Source organism: Chionomys nivalis, chromosome 17 (genome assembly GCF_950005125.1).
Source record: "Chionomys nivalis chromosome 17, mChiNiv1.1, whole genome shotgun sequence".
Classification (NCBI taxonomy): domain Eukaryota; kingdom Metazoa; phylum Chordata; class Mammalia; order Rodentia; family Cricetidae; genus Chionomys; species Chionomys nivalis.
This window is the reverse complement of record NC_080102.1, coordinates 59,605,196-59,623,935: the sequence shown is the minus strand read 5'-3', so window position 1 is coordinate 59,623,935 and position 18,740 is coordinate 59,605,196. Positions and strand designations below refer to the sequence as shown.

The following is an 18,740-nucleotide window of genomic DNA, read 5'->3' as shown; positions in this document are numbered from 1 at the left end:
CATTTTGCCCCTGAGGCTGGATTCAGCCCTGTGACCTGCTGCTTGGCGCTAAAGCAGCAGCAGCGGTGGCTGCCTTCCAGGCTGCATCTCCAGCAGCCCTCTAGCTGGGTCTGTCCTCTGGCTGCGGGGTAACTTTTCAGTAACCTGGTGGCTCTCTCTGTCCCTAGCAAGGCCTCTGAACTCTTGAATTATGCTGGGGCTTCTTTAACCCTCTTGTCGCCACAGCATAACCTATATATGTATACACATGATGTGGAAAGTGTGTCCTAAGACTTAGTGATTAATACTGAAGTAAAAAACCCTGAGCTTGCTAAAAGCCCATTATTCATGTAAATTGTGGCCAATGAAACCGACATAACTTGTTAATTTATTGATATTCAATAAATTCCGAAGTGTAAATACACGAATATGTTTGTCCATGTTTCTGACACAGGGTACTAAAGACAGAGGGTGAGTCTCGGAAGCAAAATATGAAAGTCATCCAAGATTCCAAATTCCTCCCAACGGCAACTACAGCTTTTATAGGAGATGCGAGATAAAGGTTAAGTGTCCTTCCCAGTATCTTCTGACCTGACCTAATTTTCCCACCAAGTCCTCTGTTCCCCAACAGCACTGGGTTCCACCGCACTGTGCTTTTTGCATCTTAAGTTCTCCCCTGTTCTGGAACGTCCTTCCTGGAATGAACGAATTTGATGCAAAGTGGCGCTCTGGAAAGAAGAAAACATGAATCAGCCGAGCGCGGCCGCTGTGGAGCTCGGCCCATGGTTGCTCACGCGTAAAAATGAGGTCATTTTAAGAACACTGTCCCCCACCCCGAAGGCTGTTACCGGGACCAAAAGGACACACCAGTAAAGCATCACTTCTTGCTCTAATACTGCGACGCTTGCGCGGGCACAGTAACCTGCTCCGCCCCAAGGGAGCCGCCCCTTGACCGCCTCCCGGAGCTCCTGGCGCCCACGGTGGCGTCCGGGCCGCCACGTCGCTTCCCCCACCCTCCCGACACCAGGGTTCCTCAGACGCTGCCGAGTGTAGGTACCCGGTTTACCGGGCCGCGCCCCACACAGCTTGAGCCCTGCGATTGGTTGATGTGAGTGTCCGTCTATAGCAACCATTGAAGATTGGTCAGATTCGGCGTGGGGGGCGGGCCTCGCGGAGCATAGGAAGGGCGGGGACCCGGATGTGTGTGGTGGCGGCGGCCGAAGACCTACAGCGCGGAGCTGAGAGGCCTATGGATGAGGAGGACTCGGCGGCCCCGGTAGGCGGGGATCGGGGGCGGGGTCCCGGAGGCCTCGGTCCCTGCAGATCTCGAGGCGGGGGTCCTGGAGGATGGCTCCGGGCTCAGGGGCGGGGCCGGGGCGCTGGTCACTAGTGTTCCTCCCGCCGCGCACCCTATCTCGGTGCGGGGCCTGTGGAGACCGGGCGGAGCCGCACTGACAGGTTAAGGCCGGGTGGCCCCTGGGTCCCCTCTGAGTGACCGACGGTGCTGAGGCAGCGCCAGGACCCCTCGCGGCTGCTGCTGGTCGGGGCTGAGGCTACCGCGTTCTCGAAGATCCGAGTCTTCCAGTCTGGGGCTCCAGCTTCTACCTGGGTTTAAGTCCTGGCCCAGGGCCCGAAAGGGGAGCCCTGGTGCTGTGCCACAGGTGTCGCCTCGGCTGGAGCATGTGTGGTCTGCAGCTCTTCGGAACAGTCCAGATGTGCACACTGGTTTCGAACTGAGCTTAGCCTAGGTTTGCTAAGCACCTACTGTGTGGGGGGCACGGTGCCAGGTGTTTGGGGATGGGAAGAAAAGATTTCTCCATTCTTTTCCCACTTTTGACTCTCTGGAAAATTTTATTCATTCATTCATTTGTTGGCCTTGAGGGTTGTCTAAATACCAAGGGAGTCCCATTCCTTTTCTCCTTCGCTGCTTCCATTTTGGTGGCTGTCACCCCTTGAACTGCTGTCACTGCAGTAGGGAATGAGGGTTAATTGTTTGTTTGTTTGGTTGGTTGGTTTTTCTAGACAGAGTTTCTCTGTAGCTTTGGAGCCTGGATCACGCTGGCCTCGAACTCACAGAGATCCCCCTGCCTCTACCTCCCGAGTGCTGGGATTTAGGCCACCACTGCCCCGCTGATAGGTTCTTTTTTTCTTTTGTTTGAGACAAGGCCTCACTATGTAGCCTTGGCTGGCCTGGCATACACTATGTAGACCAGACTGTTCTAGTACTCAGAGATCCGTTTGCCTCCGTCTGGGATTAAAAGTGCTAGAATGATTGCCAGGCTGTAGTGGCACATGACCTCAATCCCAGCACTCTGGAGGCAGAAGCAGGTGGATTTCTGCAAGTTTGAGGCCAGCCTGGTCTACAGACTGCGTGAGTTCCAGGACAGCCAGGACTAAATGAAGAAATTCTGTCTCAAAATAACAAAAAACCCAAACCAAAACAAAACAAAAGGTGCTGGGATTATGGGCAGGTGAGATGGTTTGGTGGTTAAGAGCACTGGCTTGCTGGGCATGGTGGCACACACCTTTCAAGCACTTGGGAGGCAGAGGCAGGCAGATCTCTGCTAGTTCGAGGCCAGCCTGGTCTAGTTCCAGGACAGGGAGGACTACGCAGAGAAACCCTGTCTTGACACACACACACACACACCCGGAAAAAAAAAGCACTGGCTTCTCTCCCAGAGGTCCCAGGGTTCAATTCCCAGCACCCACATGGCAGCTCACAACTGTCTGCAATTCCAGTTCCAGATGATCTGATGCCTTCTTCTGGTCTCTGAAGGCACCAGGCATATACAGTATGCACAGACATACATGCAGGAAAACACCCATACACAGAAAGATAATAAAAAAATTTAGTAACTGCTCAGATTAAAGACAAGTACCGTCATACCCAGCAAGATTTTATATGTTTTAAAATCATACTGTTTCTCGCTTAAAATGTCACAGAGGTTTCTCATTATCCTTGAAATAAAGTTTAATTCCTGACTGGATAGTCCTTAGCCTTACTCACCTTAGTCTTATTGTCTTAGTCTTATTCACCTTCTGTCTTTCTCTACCAGACACTTTTTCTACCCAAGGGCCTGTGCCTCGACGGCTGCTTCTTGTACTCTCATATTGCCTCCTTCCCTTCCAGTTTACATGCAGCACTTCTGAGACTGTCCCCATCCACTGTCTAAAATGGCCATTTGTGCTTATTACCTGCTATGCTTCCTCATGCCCACGAGATTGGAAACTCTGAGAACACGAATCCCATCTATTTTGCACATAGCTTTGTTCCTAGCTTCGATGACAGTGCACATGGTAAAGGTCCAATAAGTACCTGTTAACTGAGTGGCTAAGATTGGAGTTATTGAGCTGGGCAGTGGTGGCGCACGCCTTTAATCCCAGCACTCGGGAGGCAGAGGCAGGCGGATCTCTGTGAGTTCGAGGCCAGCCTGGTCTACAAGAGTTAGTTTCAGGACAGGCTTCAAAGCTACAGAGTAAATCCTGTCTCAACAAAACAAAACAAAACAAAGACTGGAGTTATTGAGATTCAGTTAGATATCTCGTCTCGAGTCTGGGACACTCTGCACATTCAAGATTGAACAGGCTGAGCTAGTCTATGCTGAGCCTACTTCCTTCTCGGTCTTTTCTGTTCTCTTAGGTTTGTTCTCATGAACAAGATGGATGACCTCAACTTGCACTACCGGTTTCTGAATTGGCGAAGGAGGATTCGGGAGATTCGAGAGGTCCGGGCCTTCCGATATCAGGAGAGGTTCAAGCATATCCTTGTGGATGGTGACACTTTGAGGTGAGTGGAGGGAAATGGTTCCACGTTGTCCTTGTCAGTCTTTTTCCAGGTCTTAGCTGGGACACAGGTGTTTTAGAGAGAGCGCCCTGTGCTGCACTGAGGGGCATCCCAGTGGCCTCTGTGCCACTTTCTGCCTCTTGTCACTGGGTCACTCAGGTTGTCCTGGGTGTTATTTAGTGTATCTGTAGGGGATAGCTGTTGAAGGACACCGTGAGGAAGTGCTCTCGGATCAGGTGGGACCACAGAGCGTCTCACTAGTGGGTCTATGTTTTGTTTTGTTTTTGTGACAGGCAGGCTGCCCTAAGACTAGTTTTCCAAAAGCTGGGGTTACAGGCACATGCCACCTCAGCTGTCTTGGCTCACTGTCTTCTGCTCTGTCAGGGACATGTTCTGATTGGGAAGTTCCCACGGCAGGTGTCATAGGGTCGGAGTCCCCTTCTGCCTACATTTCACAGACTGGGTTCCGCAGGGAGTGGCTGGGGAGCGCCAGTTCCATAGGGACACAATCACCCACTCTGTGACTCTAGCACTTTGGTTTGTATTTTTCTCTCATTTGTCTTAAACATCCCCTGACTCCTTCCTGCCTGTTGGATAGTTGTCATCTAAAGGGAGAAGGAAGTAGCATTATTTAGCCTGAGGGAAAGAAAGCTGAAATATAAGGATGGAGAGACTCTTCCAGTCTGAAGTCCTTTGACAGAGGCAGGAAATCAGTTGTTCTCTGGTTCCTCTGAGGACAGGGCTGAAGGCAAGGCTGAAGTTGCAACAAGAGGAAGGGACTGAGGTTAGACAAGACTGTGGGACCCCCTAAAGTACAATTAAGGAAGCCTGTACATTTTTTACCTCCTGAAAATGAAGAAACTAGACTGTATTGATCTAGTGTGGGTTGAACCCTGGCTAGCAGTAGTGGGAAGGGTTAGTGACCTTAAGTACCTTGTGTATGTGCACACACAGTCCTTTCCTTCCTCCCTTCCTCCCTTCCTCCCTTCCTCCCTCCCTCCCTCCCTCCCTCCCTCCCTCCCTCCCTCCTCCCTCCCTCCCTCTCTCCTCCCTCCCTCCCTCCTCTCCTCACTCCCTTCCTTCCTCCCTCTGTCCTTCCTTCTTCCTACCCCCCATCTTTCTTTTCCAAAACATGGTTTCTCTGTATAGTCCTGTTGGCATAGACCTTACTCTATAGACCAGACTGGCCCCAAACTCAGAACTTCTCCTGCAGCCTCCCAAGTGCTGGGATTAAAGGTGTATACCACCATGCCTGGCTATGTGCTGATTTTCTAAAGTCTGCTGTGAGTTCTCTGTGTTTCACAAAGTTGGGCTTGCCTGCTCATAGAATTTTTCTGTATTCCTTTAGTTACCATGGAAATTCTGGTGAAGTTGGCTGCTATGTGGCATCTCGACCCCTGACCAAGGACAGCAATTATTTTGAGGTGATCAAGCAGTAGATGGGCAAAGCTGGGGAACCGGGGTGTGGTGATGGGGTTGCTGATGTGGAGTGAATTCGTCATGTTCCAAGGAGCTCTTCTCCTGGATTTATGACCTGGCCTTTTAAATTTTCCATCAATGTTCCTTTGGGAGAAGGGTGAAGGACAGCCTGACTCGTGGTCTGAGAGACAGGTGCCTTGGGTGTCACCTCCCTTGCCCTTGTGTTCTGCTGTCCCCTGGCCTATGTAGACTTTGGCTCGTGTCTCACTTTCCTAGTACAGTGGTTCTCAATCATCCCAACGCTGCGATCCTTTATTACATTTCCTCATGGTGTGGTGACCCCCAACCATAAAATTATTTTCATTGCTACTTTATAATTGTAATTTTGCTACTGTTGTGAATTGTAATATGAATATCTGTGTTTTCTGTTGCTCTTTGGTGACCCCTGTGAGAGAGTCACTTGACCCCTAAGAAGTCAAGACCCACAGGTTAAGAACTGCTGCCCTAATAGAAGCCCAGAATTGATCCTATGCCTAACTTTATTATTATTATTGTTATAATTATTATAAATGCCCATGTGTGGGTGCGTGCATGTGAATGTAGTCAGTGTCCACAGAGGCTAGAAGTTAGAAGTGTCAGATTGGCAAAGACCTGGGGTTACTGGTGACTGTGAACTACCTGATGTGGATCATGGGGGCCAAACTCTGATCAGTATGGACTTTAAAACTGCTGAGCCAGCTCTCCAGCTCCACCCCTACTTTTTTTTTCCTTTTTTTTTTTCTTTTTTTTTGAGACAGGATCTCCCTATGTTGGCCTGAAACTCTGTCTCTCCGTGTCCACCAGACTGTCCTGGAACTATCACCTGTCTCTGCCTCTGGAGTGCTGGGATTAAGGGTGTAAACCATCGTGCCCAGCCAAGGCTCAAGAATGGTTGCCTAAATAATCACAGGAAAGAGGCTCTGCCCTTCCCTGCTCTCTCATGCAGGTCCTGTCCTCTCACCCCTGGGTCTCTTTGAGCCCTGAAGTTCATTCAGTTGTCTGTCACTGGGAACTGTACCTGCTCTCTCCCCTTCAGGTATCCATTGTGGACAGCGGTGTTCGGGGCACCATTGCTGTGGGGCTGGTCCCTCAGTACTACAGCTTGGATCACCAGCCTGGCTGGTTGCCTGACTCCGTAGCCTACCATGCTGATGATGGCAAGTGAGTGATTCTTTGCTGTGAAGTTGAAGTCTAGATGTGGAGGATAAGCTGCCCTGTCTCTGAGTGGTTTCTCCACTACTTCCTATCTTGGGTTTTTTCATAATCTTAAGTAGGTAAGGAATACTTGTGGGTGTGTGGGTGAGAGAGGGTGACGTGAATACCAGGACATAGGTGGATACCATCAATAGTGGAGAAGGTGTTGTGGAGTAGAAGCAGGTACCACAGTTCTGTCTTGTGCCACTCTCTCCATAGGCTATACAATGGCCGAGCCAAGGGGCGCCAGTTTGGCTCAAAGTGCAATTCTGGGGACCGGATTGGCTGTGGCATTGAGCCTGTGTCCTTTGATGTGCAGACTGCCCAGATCTTCTTCACCAAGAATGGGAAACGGGTGAGTGGGAAACCCTGTCTGAGAGGGCTCAGTGGCTTGTCTCTGCCTGAGGGTCTGTGAGAGCGACCATGGGGAGTCTGCTGGCTTTGTTCCCTGCCGCCTCTTCCCTGTGCTGGTCCTTGGCTTAGAGGGGCAAGTAGCTACAACCAACACGGGGAGAGATACAGGATTTGGAGGAAGGAAGAGTTTGTGAATGTAGCTAACATGGTAGTGTGTTTGCCTAGCATGCCTGAGGCTCTGGATTCAGTTCCCAGCATCGCAGAAACAGGGTGCCCGGGGCACTCAGGAAATGGAGGCAGGAGAATCAGGAGTTCCAAGTCATTCTGTGTAGTGAGTTCAAGAACAGTTTGGGTTACTTGAGGCACTATCTTTAAAAATGCTTTCTTTAGGGATGTGGCCCTGGGAAGCTACTCATGTTCAGTAGACGACTCTACATCCTTGCACGTATAGGCAACACTAAGTTGACTCAGTGGGTTTCAAAAAAAATAGTACAGGAAGTTAGGAGTAATACATGGTTGTGGGGGAAGTAGGGAAGAAATTGGAGAGGAGAGAATGGGGGGTGGATTTGATCAAACCTCATAATATGCATGTATGAAATTCTCAATAAAACTGTAAAAAGCGGGGCTGAAGAGATGGCTCAGTGGTTAAGAGCACTGACTGCTCTTCCAGAGGATCCAGTTTCAATTTTAAGTCCCCACATGGCAGCTCGCAGCTGTCTGTAACTCCAGTTCCAGGAAACCTATTCTGTGTCAGCTGTAGGGCCTGGTTGGTTTGAATATTTGGGGCAATATGTACTTTGGTTTTATTTTCTTTCTTTCACTCCCCGAACCCTTTTCTCTTCAGAGGTAGTGGCTTTGGTAAGAGAGAGAAAGAAACACAATTCTTTCCCTCTCCTTCCGTACTCCCACACCGCTGGGGAAGATTGCTTCTCAAGCCAGACAAGAGGTTGCTTCCTTTGCAGCCTTAGCAGGTGGGCATTGGTGGGGCTGTGGCACTCATGCAGGTGTTTGCAGAGTTGGCAGCAAGTCCAGAAACTGAGGCTTGACTTCTAGCTCCATGGAACTTGTTTGGCAAGGAGTACTTAACAAATGTTAAACTCTCCTGGGCCTCTGTTCTTCAGTCTGTGAGTGTGTGTGTGATAATTCTTAGTTGTATCATCTTGGAAGTGCCCTTTTGAGAACTGGATGAGCTGTGGGAAAGTGAACCACATGGCAACTCTCTCCTTGTGCTGCAGGTGGGCTCCACCATCATGCCCATGTCCCCAGATGGGCTCTTCCCAGCAGTTGGTATGCATTCCCTGGGTGAGGAGGTGAGGCTGCACCTCAATGCTGAACTGGGCCGTGAGGATGACAGCGTCATGATGGTGGACAGTTATGAAGATGAATGGGGCCGGCTGCATGATGTCAGAGTCTGTGGGACCGTAAGTAAAAGGCAGTGAGGGTGAATGGTCTGGGAAGAACACATGTGGACATTGATACCATGCTTAGACATTGCTTAGAATGAGGAGGAAAAACAGTGTCATCTCCCAACCATCCTTTCTTTGAGACAGGGTCTCATTGTGTAGACCAGGCTGGCCTGGAACTCACAGAGATCCACTTGCCTCTGCCTCCTGAGTGCTGGGATTAAATGCAGGTCATTTTGCCTTGCTCTTTCTTTTCTTCTCCTTGAGATACCTCAGGAATGTTACTTGGCCTTGAATTTGCTTTCCACTGGCTGTGGCCTCTTGAGCCTCAGTCCTGTGCTGCTGCACCTAGTAGAGAGGCTTTTGTGCAACTTTGGAAAGTGGAAGTTTGGGTAAAATATCCTGAGGCCTTGGCAAGGTTCTTGGAGTCCAAACATGTGTTCTGAGTGTCATTCCCTTCCTTCTTTTCCCTTCATTTGGGAGCTCACATTGGTTGTTAATTCCCAGAATAAGTAGAAGCCCTGGTTTGCAGGTTTCTCTTTCTTCAGGGTTTGAGAACTGATTTGGAAGCTCACTTCTTATGCTTCCCTTTTGGCTTGATTCAACTCTAGTCATAGAACTGATGAACAAATGTGGGAGAAGAGTCTGGGAATTGGGTTTAGTCAGACTATCTCTCCTGAATAATGACACAGAAACTTATTGATTATGAAAGCTTGGCCTTAGCTTAGGCTTGTTCCCAATGAGCTCTTAAAACTTAAATTTGTATTAATCTACGTTCTGCTGTGTGGATTGTTACCTCTCCTTCCATACTGTATGCCTGCGTCTTGTTGCAGAATTTCCACTTCTCTTGATTCCTTCCTAGAGTTCTTATCCCTGCCTGGCAGTGTCCTGCCCATCCTCCCTGCCTAGCTGTTGACCGTTCAGCTCTTACTAGACCAGTCAGGTGCTTTGACAGAGACACATTTTCACAGTGTGCAAAAAGATTGTCCCACAACAATTGGGTTTTTGTTGTTGGTTGTGGTGGTGGTGTTGGGTATTGAACATAGAACATTGCATATGCTAAACAAGTCCTTTCCCAGTGAACTGTGTGTATCTCTAGGTCTTTTTTTTTTTTTTTTTTTTTAAATATTTATTTATTTATTATGTATACAGTATTCTGTCTGTATGCCGGCAGGCCAGCAGAGGGCACCAGACCCCATTACAGATGGTTGTGAGCCACCATGTGGTTGCTGGGAATTGAACTCAGGACCTTTGGAAGAGCAGGCAGTGCTCTTAACCTCTGAGCCGTCTCTCCAGCCCCTATCTCTAGGTCTTTTATTATTTTGGGGGGATAAGCTGCCCTGGCTGATATCTGAACTCAATCTTTAACCCAGGCAGGTCTTGAACTTCAAATTTACATACCTCCGCCTTCCAAGAAGTGGGGATTACAGGCCTGCATACAGGCCCAGTTTTGGGGATCTTGAATAAACTTAAGTGTTAATCTCTTCTTTGTTTTTTGTAGAAGATGACAAGACAGATGGAAGATGTCAGGGAGGACCTGAAGCCTCCCAGCTTTCAAGCCCCTCTCTTCAGACCTGCAGTTGCCTCTCTGGGGCTTGAGCTTTCCTGGGCCGTCTTGTGGCCTGCCCTCTGTGCCTCTTGCTGTGTTGGGAGTGAATGGATGCGAGTCAGGAGTCTAACTGACCTCTTGTGAGATGCTCAGTCCTCCCACTTAAAATTCCTCTCCCGCTGCCTTCCCGCTCCCAGCCTGCCCTTTGGCCTTCTCACCTCAGGACAGGCTTTTTTCTAATTGTCCTGTGAGAGGAAAACAGAAGTAGTGGGGGATGGAAGTGGGTTATGAGCAAGGCGTTTCCTTGTGGAGCTCAAGGTAAACTGGGCTCAGAGAACATGTGCACCCTCCTGCTGCTCTGATACCCTGCTTCCCTCTGGCCTCGGGTGTGAGGGCTGAGGTGGTTGTGAGCCAAGGCCTCAGATGCTCACTCTTGACTCATCGCTTCTTTGTTTCCCCTTCTGCCATCATTTTAACAACATCCACAGAGTTGAACTTGGGCCTGAGCCAGGGCCATGTTCCAGCTCTCATCTATGACCTCTCCTCAAATGTTTTCCTGGCATCCTTCCTCTGCCTGGACCTGTCTCCACTCCATTCCCAGCCCCTCCCAGGCATCTTTTCTAATTCCTTCCTCCCCTCAGCGTCCTCAGTCCACTCAGGAACTTTTTTCTCTTAAGTGTAGCTTTAGAGTTTGTCTGTTTTTAAGCCCTCACACCTCAGCTTAGGACTATTGGCAGGGTAAGTTCACTGCACCATGAGCATAGGCTCCCCCGCAGTAGACTCAGGCAGCTGTCTGTCTGTCTGTCTGTCTGTTTTTAGACAGTCTCATACTGTCAGTCTGCCCTGGAACTCAGGCTGGCCTTAAATTTTTGGTAATCTTCCTACCTCAGCCTCCTGAGTACTGAGGTTATTGATGCGAGCTGCCAGGCCTGGCTATGAGTCAGTCTCTTTCTCTCTCTAGTTCTTTGGTGTATCTTTTACTCATTTATTATTTAATTTATTGTGTGTGTGTATGTGTGTGCAGGTGGAAGTCAGAAGACAAATGTGGATGGGTCTCTCCCTCTGTCATGTGGGTTCTAGGAGTTGAAGTTTGTTGGTCAGGCTTGGCAGCAAGTGCCTTTACCCCCTTAGCGGTCTCTTCAGCCCTAAGGGATGAGTGAAGGACACATGTCCTTTTAGGTTTGCCGACTGTCTCATCTTTCAAATGAGGATAACTTGCCCGGTTTCTTTCATCTTCTATTCTTTTGTACCATCTACTGTATTTCTAATCAGAGCTGTGTTGTCCTGGAAGGAGAGTTCATTCCTTTAAAGATGACTAGACTATGTTTTCATTCTTTGCCCTTGTTTTTCACATTCCTTGCCCTTGGGCCCAAGGCCTTCTTCAGGCATAGATGGTAGTCTCAGTAGGGTGCCCTAGAACCATGAAGGTTTGGGAAGGCCTCAAATCTGACTTAATCTAAAGTTTCTCTCAGAAGGACATAAGTGGTACTTCAGCTGGAACAGTTATTTTTTTAACATTCATTCATTTGTGTGTGTGCACACATGCACATAACATGGCATGCGTGTGGAGATCAAAGCTAATTTATAGGAATCCTTTCCTTCTACCACCATGTGGGTCCTGGGGCCCAGCTTGGTCATCAGGCTTGCTGGTTAGTGTCTTTCCCTGCTGAGCCGTCTTACCAGCCCAAGACACTTCCTCATGTGCAGGACAGTTAGTGTCTAACATCCAGACACAAGTTACTGGTGGGGTTATGGTAGCACAGCATGTTTCCCACATTTTCAAACATTCTCTTGTTCTGTGAAGAGAAGTCCTAGTAAAAGTGAAGGGACTCGCTCAAGTTGTCAACTAACCAGTGAATAGGGAAAGTAGGCCCAGATAGCCTTGACCTATTTCTGGGTCCTTTTTGACAGTTTGATACTGATAGCTCCCAACTTAAGATTCTTCAATTTTGATGTGAGAACTGTGTGCATACAGTAGAAGCCATTGTTATTCAGACATTATTATTATTATTATTATAGACAGGGCCTCACTTTGTAACCTCGTCTGGCCTGGAACTCTGTATGTATACCAGGATGGCTTTGAGTTCACAAGGATCCTCCAGCTTCAGTCTCCTGAATGCTGGGATTAAAGGCATGTGTCACTGTACCAGGCTGTACTTCAGATTTTGAATTTTTGAGGTAGGTCAGTGGTCAGACACTTGTCTTATGTGCATGAAGCCCTGAATTCATTTAATCCCTAGTACTACAAGGGAGAAAAAGATTTTGAATTTTGGGCAAGTTATTGGGCATTGACAGCGAGGTACGGCTTCCAGTCAGTGTTAACAAGGGGACTCGCCGGCACTCTGCAGCACACAGCATCTATGCTGTTGGTCAGGTGATGGCAGTGCTCTTTCTTGTTTCTTCTTTTCCAGAGGCAGCATCTCATTAACCCCGTCTGGCCTTGAACCCGCTATATAGTGAAGCTGACCTTGACCTAATCCTCCTGCCTCTACCTCCTGAGTGCTGGAGTTATCAGCACACCTGCTCTATATGATGGCTGGGGATTGACCCCAGGACTTGATGAATCCTAGGCAAATTCTGCCACCTGAGCTACAGTTCCAAATAACCTGCCTGCCTGCCTTGGTGTTTTGCCTGCATGTATATCTTTTTTTTTTTTTTTTTTTTTTTTGGTTTTTTGAGACAGGGTTTCTCTGTGGTTTTGGAACCTGTCCTGGAACTAGCTCTGTAGACCAGGCTGGTCTCGAACTCACAGAGATCCGCCTGCCTCTGCCTCCCGAGTGCTGGGATTAAAGGCGTGCGCCACCACCGCCCGGCTGCATGTATATCTTTGTACCATGTGTATGCCTGCTGCTTTTGGAGGTCACAAGAGGGCATGGATCTCCTGGAACTGTAGTTACAGATGGTTATGAATCAGTATATAGTTGCTGGGAACCTAACCTTCGTCTTTTGGAAGAGCAGTAAGTGCTTTTAACCACTGAGCCCTCTCTTTAGCTCCTGTTGTAGCTCTTTTTGAGTGAGTTCTGCCGGGCAGTGGTGAGTTCTTTCCCTACTGTCTGTAACCTCAGTTTTCCCTTCTTTTAAAGAAGTCCTAGGTTCCCTTGCCTTAGAGGGCTCAAGATGTTGAAGGATTGCTGCTGCCCCAGGGCCAGCAAAGTGAGGTCATGTTTGAGATGGTTGAGGAGCTGGCTGGCTGTGCATTAGACTAATCTTGTCATTGTTTACTGTTCACGGTTCTTACATGCTCCTTACAGTGGCAGCTTTGGTACAGAAAAGAAGAGGATCCTCCCTAGATCCAGCTCCAGAAGAGGCTGTGTTGAGGCCCAGCTGGGAGCTTGTTCTTGATTCCTGTTTCAGCTACTTCTGGGCCCACATGCTTGCTCCTGTTGGGAAGAACTAGTCTCTTCTAGCCAGAAGTGAGAGAGTGGGAATCAACAAGAGAAGAGAGTATAGACAGAATTCTGATCTGCAGCTTCAGCTAAGCTCTCGGTGGTCTGCAGCCCCTGTAACGGGCATGAGTGGGGGTGGTGTGCTTGAGGCTCTCATGGAGAGGGTTCCCTCTCCCGCAGCTAAGGTGCCCAGCAGGATAACTGGGGCTGGAGCTGTCTCAGGGTAGAACTCTTGACTATAGTGCACAGTCCTGGGTTTGATACCCAGTACTACTAATATCATCCTCTTTGGCCTAAGGGTTGTTTTTCGCTCTAGTGGGAGGTATGGGCTGAAAGGTCATGTCCATTATGATTGGTAGTTACTCTATACCAGTCCCCATTTCCTGACAGAATGTGTGTTTTCACTAACTGGTAGTTACTCTATACCAGTCCCCATTTCCTGACAGAATGTGTGTCTTCATTAACTGGTAGTTACTCTATACCAGTCCCCATTTCCTGACAGAATGTGTGTCTTCATTAACTGGTAGTTACTCTATAGCAGCCCCCATTTCCTGACAGAATGTGTCTTCATTAACTGGTAGTTACTCTATAGCAGCCCCCATTTCCTGACAGAATGTGTCTCCATTAACTGGCCGTGGTGGCCCACTGGCGCCCCGATCACTCCGTCTTATCTCTACTGTTTTTGAAGCTATAAGTAGTGTTGTCCCCGTTTTACTGATGAAGGCTTTTTTTCCTTTTTTCTTTTTCTTCTTTTTGGTTTTGTTTTGCTTTTTTTTCCAGACAGGGTTTCTCTGTGAAACAGTCCTGGCTGTCCTGGAACTCACTTTGTAGACCAGGCTGGCCTCGAACTCACTGAGATCTGCCTCCTGAGTGCTGGGATTAAAGGCATGCACCACCACTGCCCGGCAAGGCTTTTTTCTTATATGAATGTATAATGAATATACGTTGTTCAAGATTAGTAGCAACTAAGTAATACTAGGTAGGGTTTGAACTTCATCTTTCAAACTAAGAGGCAATCAAGGCATAGACTGAAGGACCAAACCTACAGATCCTGACAACCGAGGTTCTAGAAGCCAAATCTCCAGAGCCCCAACATGGTACCCAGAAAAGATCTGCCAGGGAGGTGACTCCCTGCTCTAAGCTGTCTATGCTGAAGACTCAGGAGGACTTGTTGGGAGCAGGAGAACAACCTCTGATTTGGGGTGACCGCCCTGAGATAGGATGGATGGTTCCACTCTTGCTCAGGGCTGGAATGTCAGCGACTGCCCCAGTGCTCTTCAGGAACCGTGGGTGTGGGTGAAGTTCCATGTCAGGGCCAGTCATCCTTATGGCCTCTTGCCCTTAGGAAGTATCCCCTCCCTGTCAGTAGAACTGCAGCCTCCGCCTCCTGTGGGCTTAGGCAGAGGGAATGGTTGGGCGGGTTTTTCCCAAGGATCAGGATCTGGATCAGTTGCCTTTTGGCCATGGAACTATAGAACACCCTGTTTCCAACATAGAGGCCAGTTGGATAGGATGGGTCAAAGGCAGCTGTGGGGTCTCTGATCCAGCTCTGCAGCATTGGGTGGAGAGAGTGGATCATAGGCTGCTTGATAGATGAGGCTAATAAACACCAAACGACCCTTCTCCTGGCTAGGGAGAGATACTGAGCAGAGCCAGGCCGGGGAACACTCTAATAGCTATAGACAGAATTCATGGTGGGTCTGGGTGTGGCCCTGCGGCTCCCACGCGCCTCTGGCTTTTCCCCATCTGTCCTCGCTTGTGTTTAGAGTATAGGAGGGTAGACTTGGAGGATCTAGAGGTGAGCAGGGTAAGATCTTCTTGTCCACTCTGAAGGGGGATGAGTAGGGCTGGCTTCTGCAGGAGACACCCCCAGGCCTTCAAGGTGGTATAGGATGTTAGTGTGGTGAGGCCATTTTCGTCAGGTTTGCTCGGGATGAGTGAAGGAGGCCCAGGGCGTGTGCTTTCTAGAGAGTAGAAAAGTCTTGAGGGGCAGTTAGGTTAGTTAAAAGGGAATCAAGGAATCCTAGGTGATACTAGGTAGGTAAAAGGAGATGGGGTTGAGTCATAGCCCCACTGTTACCATGACATCTGGTAGGTAAAGCTTCCCAGATTGGGGTTGTTACCCTGTTGTATGCAGGCAAGACCATGAGGGACTGAAGGGCCCCATAACCTGTCTTACCCACCTTCTACCTTCACACCCAACTCCAGCCTGAGTGAGGGTTGGGAACTGGAATACCTGCCGTTTGTTTCTTTTCACCTTTGCCCATGTAAAAGGAAGAGTAGAGTTGTTATCTCTAGGTTCTTGGCTCTTTTGAGCACCTCCCTGACCCAGAAAGGAGTGTTCATTTCAGGGCCAAGTGGGACAGGTCTTGAGAAACCATGTCAGTCCCATCTGTGCAGAATTGGCTTCTGAGCCTGTCCCCTCCCCTCGTGTATCTGCGGTTGGCTCCTAACTCCTACATACCCCTTGCTGTCCTCCCTCTTCCAGGAAGGAAGGCAGGCTTGGGTTGTCCAAGGAATGGATGCTCCAGCCTAAAGACCCCAGTGAGCTTCCCAAATCTCATACTAACCACCTGTTTCTGTCATCCTTGTCCTCTGCCTGCCTAGAATTCAGAGTCCATTTTGCCTTTAGAATCCCTTTTCATTTAGCCAGGGGATTCTGTCAGACTCAGAAAACTGGTCCAGTGTCCAGGAAAGTATCCACCTGACCTCTGCCCTCTGGCTCTTACTCCACAGCTGCTGGAATATTTGGGGAAGGGAAAGAGTATTGTGGATGTGGGGCTGGCTCAGGCCCGGCACCCACTCAGCACCCGTAGCCATTACTTCGAGGTGGAGATTGTGGACCCTGGAGAGAAATGCTACATCGCCTTGGGGCTGGCCAGGAAGGTGGGCGCAAGTGCTGTCTTTCTCCCTGTGGGGTCAGTTTGGGGCTGTTGGGATGGGGCCAGGAAACGCTGGGAAACCTGGACAAGGGGCCTGTAGAGGAAAGTTGTGAGCTGAGGCAGAGCGTAGTTCTAAGGGTCTGTTTAGAGGACAGGCCTTGTGACAGAAGACAGTGTCCTAAGTGTGTCACCTTGTCTGGCCCCGAAACAGCCCCTTTCTATCCTCCTTGGCACTGCCAGCCCATTTGAGTTGTTGCTGAGTCAGATGCCCCTTTCTTCTGTTTCTGTCCCTGTTCATCATGGGTGATGTCACAGACTTCCTTTTGTCTTCCTGCTGTAGGATTATCCCAAGAATAGGCACCCTGGCTGGAGCAGAGGGTCTGTGGCGTACCATGCAGGTGAGCAGAAGCTGCTGGTGTGGAGGTGGGGAGATGGGACACTGGGTCCCACATTCTGCAGACTCACATGTAGCTTCTCTTTTCCTTTTTCTAGGCTGCTCAGACTTTCCTTTCATCTTATTTTTTTCTCTCAGTCCTGACAGTCAGAGGCAGAGGACAGGGCAGGAGGACTGGGCCAGAGTGAACACTTGCAGGCCTCTGACTTGGCTCCCTGTGCCCTTCCTGAAGGTCGCTCAGATTTCCTGTAGGGTTTCCTGAGAATACTGAGCCTTGGCGCCTAGACTCCCCTCCCTCCCTTCCCAGCTTGCTCATCCACCCTAGGGACCCTGTCCTTTCTTCTGACCAGTTCAATCAAATGGACATTATTTTCTTTTTTAAAACCTAATGTCCTTCCTGCACCTGTCTCTGACCTTTCTGTCACCCTGAGGATTGTAGAGTCAGCCCCTTCAATGTGTCCTTTCCCCCTCCAACAGATGATGGGAAGATCTTCCATGGCAGTGGTGTGGGGGACCCCTTTGGGCCACGCTGTTACAAAGGGGACATTATGGGCTGTGGAATCATGTTCCCCCGGGACTACATTCTGGACAGTGAGGGTGAGTGAGATTGGGCAGCAGCCAGACTGCTCAGGGCAGTGGGCTGTAGGTACCTCAGGAGTTTATGTTTCCTGTCTCCCAGGGGACAGTGATGACAGTTGTGACACAGTGATCTTGTCCCCGACTGCCCGGGCTGTCCGGAATGTCCGAAATGTCATGTACCTGCACCAGGAAGGTGAAGAGGAAGAGGAGGAAGAGGAGGAGGAAGAGGAAGAAGAGATAGAGCAGGAGCATGAGGGCAAGAAGGTGGTGGTGAGTAGGGGTTTGGGCTCACTCTGGGTCCCGGGGAGACCACGAGTGAAAACAGGACCCATGGGAGCAGGTGGGAGGGGGAGTCAAGGTCTGGAGCTGCCAGGGCTCACAGTAGCTCTAAGAGTCCAGGCTATATAGTTCCAGCCTATTTTCCAGCCTCAACCCGCCCTCTTGTGGTTGCTTCCCATATCACCCCAAAAGACTCCCAAAGTTGGGCTTCATGCCTGAGTATCCCCAGGGGAGAGACCAGCGTCCACCTTCTCCTCTCTGCCTCCACCACCAGGTTTTCTTCACCCGGAATGGCAAGATCATAGGGAAGAAGGATGCTGTTGTGCCTTCTGGAGGCTTCTTTCCAACCATTGGAATGCTCAGTTGTGGGGAGAAGGTGAAAGTTGACCTGCACCCCTTAAGTGGCTAAGGCTTCACTGCACATCTGCCCTTCTCCTTCTGCAGCCTCCCTCCAGTCTCCCCCAGGGTTTGCTCATCAGCAGGCCCTGAGAGGACATTACCCTGCCCCTACCAGCTCAGGGCCCAGTCAGGCTGGACCTTCTGTCCCTGGGCCTGAGCCTTTGGTGATAGGAATGGGCAGAGAACAGTGTTAATGTCCCCTTGCTTTGGTTAGTGGGCACCCAGATCTCCTTTTACTCACTGGATCCTGTGGAAACTGGGAGGCAGAAGCCTACCTGCTGTTTGGGCTGAGGGTGAAGTAGAAGCAGCCTGCCTGTCCCTATTTACCCATAGTTCCCCTGAAACCTCTTTTCATTCCCTGCCCTCGTGTGAGCCAGTTGCTGCTGTCTCCCCCTGGCTGGGCTAGGGGGTCTGTCTTGGCCATCTCTCCTTTCACCGGCTGCTGTCCTAAGTCACATCTAGGGTCTCCATTGAGAGACAGCCCCGCCCCCACACTCAAGCACCACAGAAAGCCTGAGCCTGGCTCCCTACCTGCCCCCACACAGACTACCCTTACTACATGTGAGTGCGGGCTGTGTGGTGGCATGGGACTGTAGCCCTTGCTTCTGTCTCCTTGTCTGCACTCTTCCTCAAGGCACCGCTAGCCCTGGCTCCCTGAGATGGGGCTAAGGCTCTAGGCATGTATTATGTTGTGGCTGTCGCTCAGGGCCACAGCTTGTCCCCTCACCCCCTTTCCTTGCCCACTCCCCGACCCTGTGCCCAGCTTGCTGCTTGTGCCAGTTGACTGTTTTTGCTTCAGTGTTTGATTCTAGAGTCTACATAGACCCCCCTGCCCCGCAACCAACTCCCCCATCTTCTCCCCCCATTTCAGGGGCTCTTGGTCTCAGTTTGCACAGTGGGTAGAACTGGGGGGGGGGTGCTGTTGTGCTGCTGGGGCTACTTTGCCCCTCCTTTCGGCCCTGCACTATGATGTATGAAATGTATGTACAGACCAGAAATGTTTATACACCCAATAAAGACGGAGTTTCCATATTTATCAGGACACACAGAAAGGGACTCCTTTCTGGAAAGTCAGAGGGCCAGGGCGAGCCGGTATTGAC

General features: G+C 49.9%; 1 protein-coding gene across 1 annotated transcript; it reads left to right on the top strand.

The window, feature by feature from the left end:
- Positions 1–1,125: 1,125 nt before the first annotated feature.
- Spryd3 (SPRY domain containing 3) lies at positions 1,126–18,676 on the top strand. Its single transcript, XM_057792544.1, has 11 exons — positions 1,126–1,255; positions 3,620–3,766; positions 5,112–5,187; positions 6,258–6,382; positions 6,635–6,770; positions 8,005–8,190; positions 15,844–15,993; positions 16,330–16,387; positions 16,861–16,980; positions 17,063–17,232; positions 17,516–18,676. Exons 1-11 carry the CDS (start codon positions 1,233–1,235, stop codon positions 17,648–17,650), a joined length of 1,326 nt encoding a protein of 441 aa, XP_057648527.1. The 5' UTR covers positions 1,126–1,232; the 3' UTR covers positions 17,651–18,676.
- Positions 18,677–18,740: the final 64 nt, after the last annotated feature.